A 14,869-nucleotide genomic window follows, 5' to 3' on the forward strand; every position below is an offset into this window, starting at 1 on the left:
GCATGATTACTGTATTCACTACAGCTAAGTATGAAATCGAGATTGAATGCCTCTCTAGTATATTAGTAAGTGCATTCTCAAAGTGTGGTCAGAGCTTTCAATACTACATGCAGAACATTTCAGAGTAGCAAATAAAAAACCTAAAAACCAAGACTGAAATTTTATACGTGTATCTCCGTGACAAAGTAGCATCGACTTACCTGGACACCAGCGAAAATGCTTCGGAGCAGATGGCTGGGCAAGGGACTAGCCTAATGGCAATGTGTCCAAGAGCAGCTGGGTAATGTACCCTCATCACCGTGTCAAACACTGTCGTGATGGTGTTGACATCCCCTTGCTTAGAGCTCTGGTCACCGCTTCCTGAGTCCAAGATGTTCCCTCCATGGAGTACCAAGAGGAGGACATGGATTTTACTTGGCTGCATTAGTGGCTGCACCGACTCATCCTAGGTGGGAACGAAAGCACAGCAGAAAGGCTTATTTTGCAAAGAGGGTTTATATGATCCAAGTGCATGTTATGCAAATGTTATCACCTTTTCTTCCCCAGGCTCACACATGGTGCGTACAAGAAATGCACTATCCACATCGAGCCTAGTCAGGGATGAGACAAAATCCCTGAAGCGAGGTATTTCCAGCAGAAACAGTATCAGCCATGCTACAAGGCCTTGGAAGCAGCATGGAGACTTTCTGCAGGCAGACTGAGATGCCTGCTCTCAAACACAGTAAAGAAAGCTAGGCAGGGGAGAGAGGCACTTCAGTCAAAGGAAGTGCAGGCGCAAGCACAAGAGTCTAAACTGATCCTGAGTAAGTGCAAACCAAAAATCAGGCCTCTAAACACAGGGGATGGGAGGGTTTAGCGTAACATCTGCAGGCTTGTGGGTAAGAAATTAAACTGTCTTCAAGAAGGAGTATTCCTACTTTATGGAAACTGGCATTAGATACGCCTGGATACAACAGCCGAGAACCTCACTACTCCTGCCAGGTCTCTTACCCTACACATGTGCATGCACAAATGCACACACACCGCCTCAGCCTCAGCGTAACCGGCTGTCCTAAGCAGAAGGAATGCTGAAAGTTAAAAAAAAAAATTTGCATAAAACTGTATCCAGGTGAAACACGGCAGCAGCAGAGACATTACTTGTGTGCATTAGAGTGGAAAAATAAATAAAAGACGGGTTTTGCTTTCTGTTGGGGTGCCAAGCTCAGCTGCGGCAGTTGACAGTCAAACACATTCAGCACAATTAACAAACAAGATCAAACAGGTCAGCGAGTGGCGAGTGACTGGGGAAAAGCTGTAGGAAGAGATCAGTCACTACATCTATTTGCCTGCAAGAGAAGTTGTAAGTAAGACCCCACATTTGCTTATGCTACTGCAAAAGAGGGACTGAAAAGATAAAACTTCAAGACCCTGTGACCCAAGGACTGACCGACATCTGGCTGGGAGCCTGCTGCATGAACACAGTGAAGTTTTTACCTTGGCTGTCCAAGACATTTGCTTATTATGTTGAATAGATTCCTTGCCTAACGAGACAGGCTGTAGTTTGGGGGAAGGAGGGAGTTGTACCTGCAGAGCGGGTTACCATCAAGTGCCCTGCCAGCACGGCAAAGCCCAATCCGGATGCCCAAGGAGCAGGGACAAGAGCATCCATTTGTACTGGTCGCATTTGATAACACAATGGAGCAGTAATTATTTTTAATATCTATCTGCTACCAGGGTTTTCAGTGTTTATGGCTCCCATACGGACTCAAATCCCCCACCCAACACCTCTGAGATACGTGACAGCACGTTCTGATCTTTCCCCCTGTGCCTTTATCCCTTGCGCTAGCAGAGACGGTATCTGAGAACATCCAGGGCAACTCCCTGTGAGGCGGAGAAACAGCCACTGGGAGGGGGGAGGCGGGAGGGGTGGAGGGCAGCAGTATTTTCCATTTGGCAAATTTTTCTAATTTTAGCATCTTTAGTCACCTGTTGTCCCTTGAGCAGTGACTGAGCCCCTGACAAACCTGCTGGTGGGAGGAAAGCATGCCCAGGCACACATTAGCAACCTAACAACTAGCTTACATTTTTACCAGATAATGTTAAAGCATGTCTTAATACACAGCCCACCAGAAGTATTAAAATTCACATCCAAGTCGGTAATAAAGATTTTCCAGACCTCCTGCATAAGAATGGCCTTTAATTATTTAGTACCATTACACCGTATTAATGCCTGCTCTTTAAACCTTCTGCGATTCCAGTTTACAGCACCTGCAAAGTGAACTTCTGCCTGGCTGGAGGCACGGAAGGAGCACTCTCAGCACTGCTTTTGCTTTCAGCCAAGTGTTTTAAGTGCTCATTCGGAGAACAACATGAGTCACCAAGCTCAGGTCATCCAGAAGTTTATCAGCAGTCATTTGGAGGCACCTTTCCCTTTCAGTTCATTAACCTCTGCTCTTGAAGGAAGTAGGGAATGGTTAGTTTAGGGGTGGAGGTGGCTATTTAGAACTTTCTTGTAAGATCTGGAGTCTCTTAAAGACACCTGATTCCTCAACTACCTTTTGGTGATGGAGGCTCTTCACCTGAAAGTCACTGCAATGGTGGCTAGGAATTTCATACTATTTTAGTAAACCGTGAACAGCTACAAATAACGGTCTTTTTCACTTTGAAGTCTGTTCTTTGTCTAAAACAAAGGCAGAAAAGGAGGGGGTTGAGTTTGTACAGCCTTCTGACGAAGACAACAAGTTCTCCACACCATCCTGAGCTCTACGAGAAATCTTCGGGCTGTGACTTGCTTATCTTGAGTTGACCAGAGCTGTTCCTGACCGCAGCCACCCACTCTCCCCGTGGCCCTTGAGCTCTCAGTCTAATTTGAAAAAGCCAAACCACCAGGAACTTACAGCCTGGCACACAGAGTAATACCAAAACCAGGCTCATGGTCTTTGATAGACCATGACATAACTTAAGGCACTCTGCAAGCACCTACATCATCCCTGCAGCACAGACAGGCCGATGCTTTAAGGGCAGGATGAGGACGGCCGCTCCAAGATGCACTGTCTCGCTGGGACGCCAAATTGCAGAAGCCTGTATCTGCAAGCCTAGAAAGCTGGGGTAGGTGCGTGTGTCATTATTTATTTCTCATTTCACCCAGAGTGCTCGTACAGGCTCTGCTGTAACTGGTTTCCAAACAAGACCCTGAAAAGCTCCAAAGAGGGGGCTACAGCCGAGCTGTGTCACTTGGACCACCGCAGCCTGCACCTTGGTGCTGCAGTGATGTGGCTCCCCCTCTCCCACGTCCACGCCAGCTCGTTTGGCATTAGCAGGACAGCTCTACCCATCAGTGCCTCGGGCTGCAGCTATCCCCACAGGATTAGTTTGGGGTTTTTTTTCAGCTGGATACATGGAACTGTCTGCAAACTACAGAGTATTTTCTGTATGCTGTTCAAAAGACAGGTGAAATAATCCCTTAAACCTAGCCATGAAGTACACAGCACGCTAGCGTGGCTCAGAAGGACACACGAAGACGAGATAGTGCTCACAGCAAAGGGAGGCGTTTATGCCACTTACCCCACACAGACATCATCCAGCAACAAAGGATCTCACTGCAAGAAACGGAACCACTTACTTCAATGATGCTGAGCCTCTCCACGCTGGAGCCAACATGGTACTCTGCTGATGTCTCGTGATACAAGTCACCTGGAAGCACAGAGGTTTAAAACATCAGCACTGCAAGATGTCATTTGGCACAGGCACTGTTTGTGCCAACACCCCTCAGCCTCTTCTGCCTCATTGCCTTAATTATCTCATCAAATTGCCCTCTCCCTCCCCCCCACCTCCTTCCACCTGAGAAGCCTGGGCAACGCCGGGTCACTTATTTTCCAGCAGTTTATATCTCATAACCTCGGTAAGCACTGAAAACATTAGTGAGCTCTTCTCTCATTACAGCAATCCGCTGTCATCACTTTATTAAGGATGGCAACAATGGGAAATCCCTGCACAACTGTCAGGAGGGATTGGTTTGTGGGAAAATAAAAAGAATTGCTTGAACTGTGCTGGGGGAGCAGAGATCTGATACGTTCATACGTCTGCGCCTACACAGATAGACTTTGTACCAGAAAGCCTGAGTGTCATCTTCCACCGTGCTGCTATGTGAATCAAGCCGGCTGAGGAGCTAGCTTCCTTTCACAATTTCATAATGATGAGCATAACATAAAACTGAGGCAGATACAGACAATAACAAAGGATGGAGCGAGAGGAAAGAAGAGTCAGGAGAAATTCAAGTCATTCCAGATGGAGCTGGAATATTTCATCATTATACAAGAGAAGCCTGGCTGGCACATAAAGGAGCCTAAACAAGGTGGAAAATAAAAGAAAATCAAGTGTTATCCCAGCTCCTACTGGGCAATTCTTTTTTGGCAGCACTGAGCAGTCATTTTTATGCTCAGTCTCAATTTTTCCTTTTGTGAGATGAGGATAACAAGTTTTACCTTCTTCAGATGGCAGCTGTAACAACTGCCTAGAAATACTGTGAAATATCGCATGCAGTTTTTACTTAGAAAAGACAAAATTACCCTGGACATCATCGCATTCGGGGGTTTCAATTTTATCCATCAGATCATTGGAACTCCATTTGGTTATTTCTTTCGGGAACATTTCCTCATTGTCAGACAAGTCCTCTTTAAAAAAAAAATAAGTTTTTTTCAGAGTCACACACACAAAAATATGTATACATACAGGAGCACAGAACAGAATTTTAATTAAAATTAAGGCCCCATGACTGTGAAATTTCATAAACATTTGGATGGCTTAAGTCATAATAAAACCTGATACTTTACCAGCTTTTGTTATATAAAAAACAAAGCACTTTTGGAAAAGTAAACAAAATGTTTTAGTTGCATGTTTTGAACAAACAAAACTCCTAAAGCCTGGAAAAAATAACATGGATTTTTAATGTTACCATTGCAGGTACTGAGTTTGACCGTTTTTTTGCCATACTTTCTGATGATGCTAAAGCAGTCGGAATGTTCCAGGTACAGGAGAGGACACAGCAACATTTGCCCCTGGGATCCTCCCAGAGCTGTCTGAAAGCTGCGGGATGTCACCGGGGGAAGCAGGAACAGGGATCACTATTGTTAATAGGACTGAATACCTAAAAAGGCATGAGTAATAAAGGAAACGTGAACTCCCTAGGCTATCTTTAGCCTGATTGCCTTAGGAGATGAGACTTTTTTTGATCATACTGAGTGCACATATCTGGCACTTCTGTCTCAGGATCTTCTGGATCCTCTGGCTCAGTTTTGCTACAGTTGATAAAGAATAAGGATCCCCAAAATATTATGTTCCTAGAAGTGTAATGAAAAGGAAGAGACATATAAAGGAGAGACCCTACAGAACACCCCACAGGAGTATCCAAACATAAGAAAGATTGCCGGCCTTGCTCTGTAGCAGACATCAGAGGAGTTATCCAGGTTAGGGGAGACAGGAGGGCTATGGGGGGGTGACACTGGAAGCCAGGCTTGTGCTCTGTGCCCACAGCACACAGTGCTGGGTGGCAGAACCCCAGTTCACTGCAGCGAAAGACTGACACAGGCAGGGTCCAGCCTGGCCCGTCCACGGGCCTTTGCTGGTACATCCACATGGGAACAAGCAGCTGAGCCCCACGGACACATCACCGAACAAGCGACGAGCAGCCACAGCGCTGGAAGAATTCATCCCAGTGCCCAGGCCCCCCCTACCCCCCATGCCTCCTGGCCAGGGCTAGGCTATCCATCTCGTGTGATGAGCTCACTCCCAGCCCAAGCCTGAACGCAGGGCAGCCAGCCTGGAGCTGAGACAGGGCTTGCAGGAATGTTTACAGCAAACCAGAGGTTCTCTGGGACAGCAGCAGCCTGATGGAGCCACCTGTGTCGGGGAGAGCGCAGAGCCACTGTGAGCGGGGCAGGGCACCAGGCAGCCTCTGCGCCTCCTGCCCAGTCCTGGCAAGGTCCTGGGAAGGAAACAGAGCCCCGCAGCTCCTGCTTGAACCCACAGGAAAACAAACAACGGCAGTGCCAGTCCTACAGGATCAAAACACCTTTGGTTTGGGTTGCTGCTTCCTTTCTTTCCCCCCTTCCTTTCTCTTTTTTTATACTGATGACGCATCTTTTGTTACAGAAGTTAAGTGCTTTCTAATTTATTTATTGTTCCTGCACTTAGTATTTCTTCCCTGAAAATACTGGGCTTGTAAATTTAATAAAGAGTTATAAACATAATAATAAACAGCAGTAATTACAGATGTCTTATAGATCTAAAAGCTGTAATTCTTCAGAGTCCCAGCCTGGGATTCCGCTTGTCTTGTTGCTGTACAGTTACTAAAAATGATTAGTTGGAAGAATACTAGGATGGGGAACAAAAAGGTTATGAAATATATCCATCTTTCCAGCAAATCTGAGCAATAGCTTAAAAAAATAATATATATATGAAGGGAGCTAAGTGCAGAGCCAAGCAAAGACCAATTATTTTTAGGAGCTTCTATTTACACTTTGACCATAAAAAGCGAGCAACCTGGAAACTTTGCATCAGCACGCCATTTCCTTTCTCAGCTATGGAAAAAAAATCTGAGTAAATCCCCATTTCCCTGCACAAGGGAGTGCAGAGCTACCTGTTCAGAGCAAGTGGAAAGCACAAGCATGCAACACACAGGCTGGCAGAGAATTAAGAGGAAGATTACACTCAAAGCTCCTCCAGCAACTTAATCTAAATATTAAACTTATTTCCTTGAGAGGTTTAATTACAGCCCTTATGGCTGCTCAAGCGATCACCGAATGGGATATTACTCCCATTATTAGCATTTATTACAGGATAGATATTAGATATTACTGTATTTGTCACTATCTCTACCAGAGTATGCGAGTGAATGAAGATGAGGGGGAAGCCGACGATGAGAAATCTTCCCGGGCCCAGGTTACACCCACTGCACGGCAAGGAAACGTGCGTGTATAGATGGGAAGCACTTCCGAGGAACTGTGCTTGGTGTCGACTCACATCCTGATCTGTGCCAGTTCCCATGGCACCGACCCTGCCAGCCTGCCTTGCAGGATGAGCTGCAAGCAGTGCTTCATCCCTGCTCGCAGACCCAGAGCTGGGCCATGTCCCTGGGGGCCAAGGGGCAGTAAGAGGTCCCTCCCAAAGAGAGGGCTGTGTCAAACAGCACACGCATCCAGGCTTCAATTCACAAGCCAAAATCTCATCAGACCAGGCAGGCAGACTTTTCAAACCCACTAGGCGGACTGCAGAGGACAGGCTGTACATCAACGGAGACACGCCGTGTGCTAGCAGAGGAGGAGCTGCTGCTTCTGTTAGCAAGCTCCTAGAAGTATTGCAACAGAGGTGCTGATGCTAACTGTGGCACAAGGCTCATTTTTGTTAATTCTCCTTCCAAGGCCTGTTAGGAGCACGTAAGGGAGTCCCTGGGGCCCTGGATGGAGGCAGAGCCGCCTCTATCTCAATTTTATTACTCAGTAATTAAAAAGGCAAAAAACAGTGTGGATAGCAATGATGCCATTTTGATGACTCACTCCTCTTTTCTTGTTTGTATATTGCTACAATAAATTCCTTACATAGTTTCTGTAGATGCTACGTAAGTTACTCAAGAGAGACACTTAAAACTAAGTTGGCCCTTCTCCTTCCAGGTGAGAGAGACAATCATTCCTTGCCTTGCACACATCCTGGCCATTTCAGCTGCTATTGTGCAAGTCACTCTACAATAGCATGCCACTTTCATACCCCAGAATTCGAGATGCATGCCCAAACACTTGATGCAGGAACTCCTCTGGAACACGATACTATCAATTTTTTGAGACTGAACTCTAGCTGAACATCAGTGAAGTTCCGCTTTACAAAACTGGGGTGTCATCTTCTAACAATTGCATTTCACAGAAAGGTCACCAACTTCATCAGCACGCACTGCGCATCCAACTTAGATTAGCATTACAAGCCAAGAGAAGAGTCCATCTGTCGTCAATAGAGACAGAGCCCTTCAGGCTGAAATACGTATTAAGTACAATATATAAAATGAGTGCAGTGGAACAAAGCTTCTTCACATGCACAGAGGAAAAACAACAACACAGTTTCTCCTAATACAGACAGTCAAAATTACTTGGAGAATTCTGGAATCAACACTGATTAATTTTGGCACCTGAAGCACCCTGTTGCATTCACTACTGTATTTCTTGGAATGGGAGAATAAGGAGTTAATAAAGGCAAACTTGGGTTTTTTCAGGCCCAGACAGGGCAATGAATCATACCTCCTCCTGATTAAAAAAATAAATGAGAAAAATAATCAGTCATACTGAATCAGAATCATTAGGACACACCCACAATCCAGTTCGTATTCCTGAATTTTACCCACACTCACTTGCACCAAAGACAACACAGCTCCAAAGGTTAAGACCGTTCAAGACCCCTTCAAATAGATCACACTGAAACTGAAATGTTGCTGCATTAAATATAAGAGTCTGCTAGGTGATGCTGGAAGAAGCTGCACTGATGCTGCACGTCTCTTGGTTAGAAAGGAAAAGACTTCAAACAAAGCAAAACAGGTCTCGCTTCCTTCCCCACTTACCCCCCACCCTCGTGCCTTCCGTTCTCTTACCCCACCGTTTCAAGAAACAAACGACGGTGATTTAGGCTCCACATACCATGTGCATCAAAGAATTCATCATCTGAGCTGTCATCTGAATCTCTGGCAATGCTCTGCATCCTCCACTCGGAGATACTATGGCGTGAGGGACTTGCTGGAAGAAACAAAAAAGCCTTATGTGATACGCTACATCGACAAGACGGAGAGTTCCCAACATGATCCTGGCTGGAGGAAGAGTCGTGTGTTCTCTATGAAAATTCACTGCTGCAATATCAAAAACACAAAACCCCGATGATGCTGGTGTGATGTCAGCGTACCGCTTTACAGATCCTGTTTGTTTACTGTTGTTAGAACCTGCCAGCAAGATGCTACATTAAAGCAAGCTGTTTGTATCACTCTTATGCTATTTTGAATGGCAGCTATTTATAATTGTTAGTAGGACGTGCAAAATCAGCTGGGTTTTAAAGTTTGCAATTAGGAAGGAAGCAGGCTGATTGGAAGCTTTCTTCGTGCCTCTAATCAGCACACAAACCATGCCTCTGCTTCGCTAACTTTCGGGTGGGTAGCTAAGCAGAGCAGCCTGGATAGAAATGATCTGTTTTCTGGAAGGAAATTGCTTCCACACAAATTGGATTAGAGATCTATTTAAACTTTAAACTTGAATGATTTAAACAAAGTGCTATCCAACTACTTCATAGGGAGCTGTCAGAGCCACTGTCCTGATGGAGTGAAGAGAAAACCCGATGGTCCTTTTTGGTTTGTTTGCCCTCCTGTTCTCACACCTCCCTGTTCCCTTTCATTTTCGCCTCCAGAGTTCCCTGCACTAAATATAAATGTATTACAGCTTTTTTTTTTGCCTTTTTTTTTTCCCCCACCAAATATAATTTAGCCATGACCCAGCCCGAGCTCTTGGCTGAACCTATAACAGAACAGCCGCCTGCTGAAGGGAGCACTGTCCAGAGAACGACGAGAGAGGTTTCTCCCCTCTTTCAGAAGGCTCTGGCGTGCCACACAGTGCACACAAAGCACTTTCAGCAGCCACCCACCCCAACACAGCAAAAACCCGAGGAGACTGACAAATTCTCGTTTAGCATACACAAAGACACTGAAAGGCTCTGGTTACTGTGACAGCTGCATGAGCCATTTCATACTATTGTTGTAGCAGCGTTAAATAGATATAAATAAAATCCTTTTCATTTTGCTACCCGGTTGTCACATGGAAAGAGGATGGAGACCCCGCGTGGAGTCCTCTCCTTGCAGCTCAGCGTTGGCTCAGCAGCCCCCAACCACCCCACCACCCACCCTTCAGGGAGCAGCCAGCAAGGAGGTTGGCAGAGCAGAGCTAATTCGTGCTGGAGTGACGTCAAGGCACTAGCATAATAGTTGCTAAAAATAGAGCATATAATAACATATGGGATGGTGACAAGGGTCCTGCTATCACCAGAGGTCTTGCTCAGATGGTACAGAAAGGACCGAGATCTTTTGGAGAAAAGACGTTGCTTTTTTCAGCTGGAGGTAGCGCTAAGTGGAGACAGCCCTCCTGGCTTCCATATGTTAATATGCTGCCAGCATGAAGAAGGATTAAAATATCTGCATGACGTACTTCCCAGCACATCACAATTCATTTCTTTCATTACTTTTTCTTGTAAAAGCTGAGACATTCTGCAAGTTGTTTTTTTTTTTTAAATAAATAAAAAATTCATGCTTTGCTACCAGCAGAAAACCTTCAAGCGAAATCCTGAGAGGTCTGAAAACCACAGCTTCCAGTGAACATGTCAGCAGTGGAAGAGGGGGGTCATAACCAAGAGCATAATGAGAGATGGGCACATCAACATAAAATCCTGGTGCAAGCAAAGCAGCCAGCATTTTTATCTTTATACAATGATTTACGAAGCATCTGGTAGGTTCTTCCCTGGGGCTCACTCCAGTGAGTCATCGCAAGGTACAACTACTGCTCATCTCTCATTCACCCCGCGATGAAATCCGTGATGGAGTGGTAAATGAAAATGGAGACTCAACCCACAGCATTTAGTGCGTATGAGAGATGAAGAAGCTTCACTCACCCAGATGTCCCCTTCCACCGTCACTGGAAGAAATGCTGCCTCTTGGGGTTTCCAGAAAAAAAATCAAGATTTTTTTTTTTTTGCCCTCTTGCTGTGAGAGCTGCTATTACCCTGTGATCAGCTGTGCTTAACTAAAAGGAGAGGGAATTGCTGAGGGTTCAAGCCTTCTGTCTGTGCCTCGCTGGGGATTCACCCCTTTGTACAGAATGGTCCAAGGGAGGGAAGAGATTAGTACAGCAAAAAAAGGTGACTGCCTAGGGAGAGGTGCATGACAAAATTCAGGACTGAGCGAATCCCTAGAGGGTATCCACAGCACAGGGCTTTAACAGCAAAATCCTGAAAGCTTCCTGAATGGTATGTCAAAGGCAACATAAACGTAATCCATGGTCCCACCTAATCCCAGACTGCAAGGTCTGGTCTCCAAACAGCTACTGCATGTTATCACCAGGGGAAGGCAGTACCCCCACTCATTTTTTTGGGGGTACCTGCCTTCAGCTCCCCAGTAGCTAAGGGGGTTGCTTTGCTGTGTGAGCTGCACTGCAGCACCCACGGAGCCGAACACCCACTTTTGAAATGAATGGCACACAGCAGTGTATACGCCTGGCCAAGGAGCACGGGGTGCCTGCTGCAGCTGCCTCCTGCAAAACCAGAGGCAGTTAACAGCGACCCACAGCCCAGCCGGTTCTGTGACACAGCAGGCGTGCAGAAAGGGAACCCTGCTGAAGGGCCAGTTCTCAGAAAAGCCACCAGTGGTTCTTAGGTAACAGCAACCAACTCTCCCTGTGCTGCTGTTTGTCTTCTTCTGAGACCCAACGCTCCAGCCAGCTGCTACCTGCTCTTCTACTGTTTTTTCATAGGTTCTCCGCTTTTGAGATTGGCAAGAATTCTGCCACGTGCCACTGAGTCACAGTTAGGTGATGGCTAGAAACATTCCCAAATCCCTAACAGGTCACCTGAGAAGCCTGAGCCTGCCACACCAGCAGAGAAGGCCTCTGATTTAAAAGGACTTCCAGGAGATAAATGCATTGTCCCAAAGGTGCCAGCCAAAGCAGACACAGTCCTACCCCCCAAAAGCCCACCTCCCATGCAGCTCAGAAGAGCAAGTCATCCGCAGCATCTTACCTCCTCTCTTTGAAGACCGTGACGACTTGGAAGAGGTGGACCACTGTTTGGTGAGTGATCTCCCAGAGACTGTTTCGCTGTTACCAGCAGCATCTTCTGTGTCAACAGGTGAAACTGCTTTGGCTTCAACATCCTTCTCACCAGGAGCGTCTTTGACGCCGTGCTGTTCAGTATCATTTTCACTGCAGAACTGGGCCATCTTCTGAGCCAACATCAACTGTGCCTCCTTCTCCAGCTGCCGGATATCCTCAATGGTGAGCCCGTACCATTCATCCTGCCAGCACCAAGCCTGCCGATGGGCACGGACCATAACCTTCCGCAAGCCTGCAAAGCCAAAATGCCCCTGTCACCAGCGCTACAAGCTGCAAGAATCGATGTGTTCCCTTCCCCAAAACCTCAAGACACCATGGCAAGGATATTGCAGTGGCATCAAAACCACAATGCTATAAGCTGCAGTGAAGGACCTTCATATAGCATCAGGATGGCAACTGGTCACTTTGTGTATTTTTATCTCCTCAATTCTTGCTAACCAACCATGCACTGAAGAATTAGCCGGTCCTCTGCAACTGCTTTTAACTTGGGAAGGGGTTTCCTGAGTCTGGATGGAGGACTTTGTGCTGTGACTGTCTGTTCCACCAAGGACCACAGCTGCAAGTCCCACGAAGTTCTAGGAAGTTGCAACATTTGGATCTGGCCTTCAGAGTCAAGTATGTTCCCCCCCCCCCCCCCCAAAAAAAAAAAAAAACCAAAAAAAACCCCAAAAAATAAAAAACCACAAAACCAACATCATCAACAAAACCCACTGATTTTTTTTATCTCGGAGAGTTTCAAGTGGTTCCTTGATGAACACTACATAGCTCATCACAATTGCTGCATGACAGAAGCACATCCCACATCAGCAGCACTAAGACTAAAACCTCTCCTTTCCTTGGAAACCTGGTTTCTGCACCTGGTTTCTATATATTGGCAAAACAGCACCACAAATATGAGTGCCTGAGATAATGGGATGGGAAGCAACGTAAAGGAGGAAATAAAGGTACTTCATTTTGCAGATACCATCTGTCTTCTGCTGCATGAGAAAAATGGAGTGGGTAAAGCCAATTGAAAATACTTCAATGCATCACATATCTGAAAGGAAGAACTGTCTTACCATCAACACACCATGCTCCTGACCAGGCAACAGAAACTGTCCTCCAAAAATTAAACTTGTTGGCTAACATCACCATACCACCAAGACTTTTAAGACAGTCTAGTCACTCAGGATTTTCAACCAATATTATTGCTTAAAAGCTCACAACAGGTCAAAGCTCCAAACTGGTCTTTATTACTGATGGGAGCACACAGCAGTAATGGTGCTTTTAAAAGCTTCTATAAATACCGACAAACTAGTCCTCAGGAGCCCTCGGGGGGGGAAGTTAAAAAATCAATGAATATTGTCCTCCCTTTAATGACTGAGAAACTGAGGCAGAGATGGGTTGAAGGACATGCCAAAGGCAGCAGTGGTATTTGTTGTCAGTGGGATTATGGATCCACAATCCTCCGTTCCTAAGCCTGGAGCAGAACCACGCTGTGCCAAAAAGCTGTGCCCGTGCTCCAGTGAAGACCCTGGCCGAAGCCTGCAGGTCACAGCCATTGCTACAACGAGAGAGAGAGCGATCAACAGGCTCCATTCAAATCATTTGGGTTTTGGGAACTGCAGATCAAGCTCTCCAAGCACCACCAAGAGGAAATCCGGCCCTCGTCAGCCACCCTCCATCTCCAGGAGCGTGGCCAAAGCTGGACGGTCCCACTGTGCACAGGGTTTCTAAGGTGTTTCCAGCAACGTGCTTCACTGCTGTACTGGAAATCTTCGAACCCACCACTGTCACGGTTTCTACGATGTTCAGCCTAAATATCCCTTTTGTTTTCAGCAATCACTTTTTGTTTTGGTTTTAAACGTACAAAAAACCATTTCCTTCTAGGTCTGGGTACTTTCTCATCTGCTCTGCTCTTTGGTTAGTTCTTAATGCCACCAGCCTTCGCAAGTCAACCCACCGGGAGGGAACAGCCACTGAGCTCAGCAGCTAATGCGATGGACCAGCCAAACCTGAACTTCATTTGCAGAGGAAGATTAAACCTATTAATATTTTATGTGTTTCTCTGCCTGCTTTTCAGAAGGGAGCTCTGAGTAGGAGAGGCAAGTTTGAGCCAGCCACCTGTGACCTTCTGGGGGCAGAACAAGGGGCCTTGGCAACTCGATTCTGTTCAACCTTTGCTGAGATTCAGAGTTATTTCCCCACCAGATTACTTTTTGCAGAACTACAGGAGAATGTTTTAGCCTCTTCACCTCCTATTACCACTGACAACCAGCAGAGCTTAACGACAAAGATTAAACTCCCACCACATCCAGGCCAAAAGCCAAGAAAACATTTCCCTTGCTGGAATTCAGTCTCCATCACCACCATCCTTTGGACTTCCACATCCACAATGTCAACTTCTACCTTGCTTGAAACACCTTGAAACCAGACTGCGATCAGACAGAAGAAGCGAACAGCCCCCTCACCCTCATCCCAAGGTTTCCTCTGTCCCACGGCTCAGCAGCCTCCGCTCATGCTCCTGGATCCAACCTTGACATATCAAGGCACCAACTCCTCAGAAGTTCTCCGTGTTAAGGCATGGATGCCACCCACCACGTACCTTTGTTTTAACGGACTAACATCACAGGGGACATGAAAACCACTTGGGGGTAAAAAAAGCCTCCTGAAGTTCCCTTCTGCCTTTTTTCCCCTTAATCTTTTAGATAACAAAAATCGACTGTACTGCTTCCTCCCAACCCACAGACTGCCCCATCTCCACTGCTCACATCACTTTGATCAGACATCCCAAACCACACTTCCTTAAAGCCGCCTTCTTTTGAAATCAGGAGGGTATCACAGTGCTCCACAGCTGTTGTGCCTCTATCACTCCAGATTTGTTACCAAGTCAAAAAGACGGAGATTATTTTTCTGGCCTCTGGCCTTCACCTGGAACATGTCAGCAGTGCTGCATTTCTCTTTCTTAAACACTGGGAGAAAACCTGGGAAAGAATGAGGCTGTCCAGGTATGAAAG

At 46.2% G+C, this 14,869-nt stretch overlaps 1 protein-coding gene across 16 annotated transcripts in view; it reads right to left on the bottom strand.

Moving 5' to 3' along the window:
• PITPNM2 (phosphatidylinositol transfer protein membrane associated 2) overlaps positions 1 to 14,869 on the bottom strand; it is a 141,415-nt gene that overhangs the window by 31,948 nt on the left and 94,598 nt on the right. For 15 of the 16 annotated variants that reach the window (XR_008745584.1, XR_008745585.1, XM_055794498.1 and 12 more), the window contains 5 exons: positions 11,782 to 12,105; positions 8,655 to 8,750; positions 4,548 to 4,652; positions 3,602 to 3,672; positions 201 to 445 (listed from right to left, as the gene is read on the bottom strand). Coding sequence is in view for 14 of the 16 variants with exons in the window: in XM_055794498.1 (XP_055650473.1) it covers positions 201 to 445; positions 3,602 to 3,672; positions 4,548 to 4,652; positions 8,655 to 8,750; positions 11,782 to 12,105 (841 nt within the window). In the remaining 2 variants the exon portion in view is untranslated. The remainder of the gene's footprint in view (positions 1 to 200; positions 446 to 3,601; positions 3,673 to 4,547; positions 4,653 to 8,654; positions 8,751 to 11,781; positions 12,106 to 14,869) is intronic. The other variant, XM_055794499.1, reaches the window with a different exon arrangement.

The sequence above is a fragment of the Falco peregrinus genome, chromosome 2, assembly GCF_023634155.1.
Source record: "Falco peregrinus isolate bFalPer1 chromosome 2, bFalPer1.pri, whole genome shotgun sequence".
NCBI classification, from domain to species: Eukaryota; Metazoa; Chordata; class Aves; order Falconiformes; family Falconidae; genus Falco; species Falco peregrinus.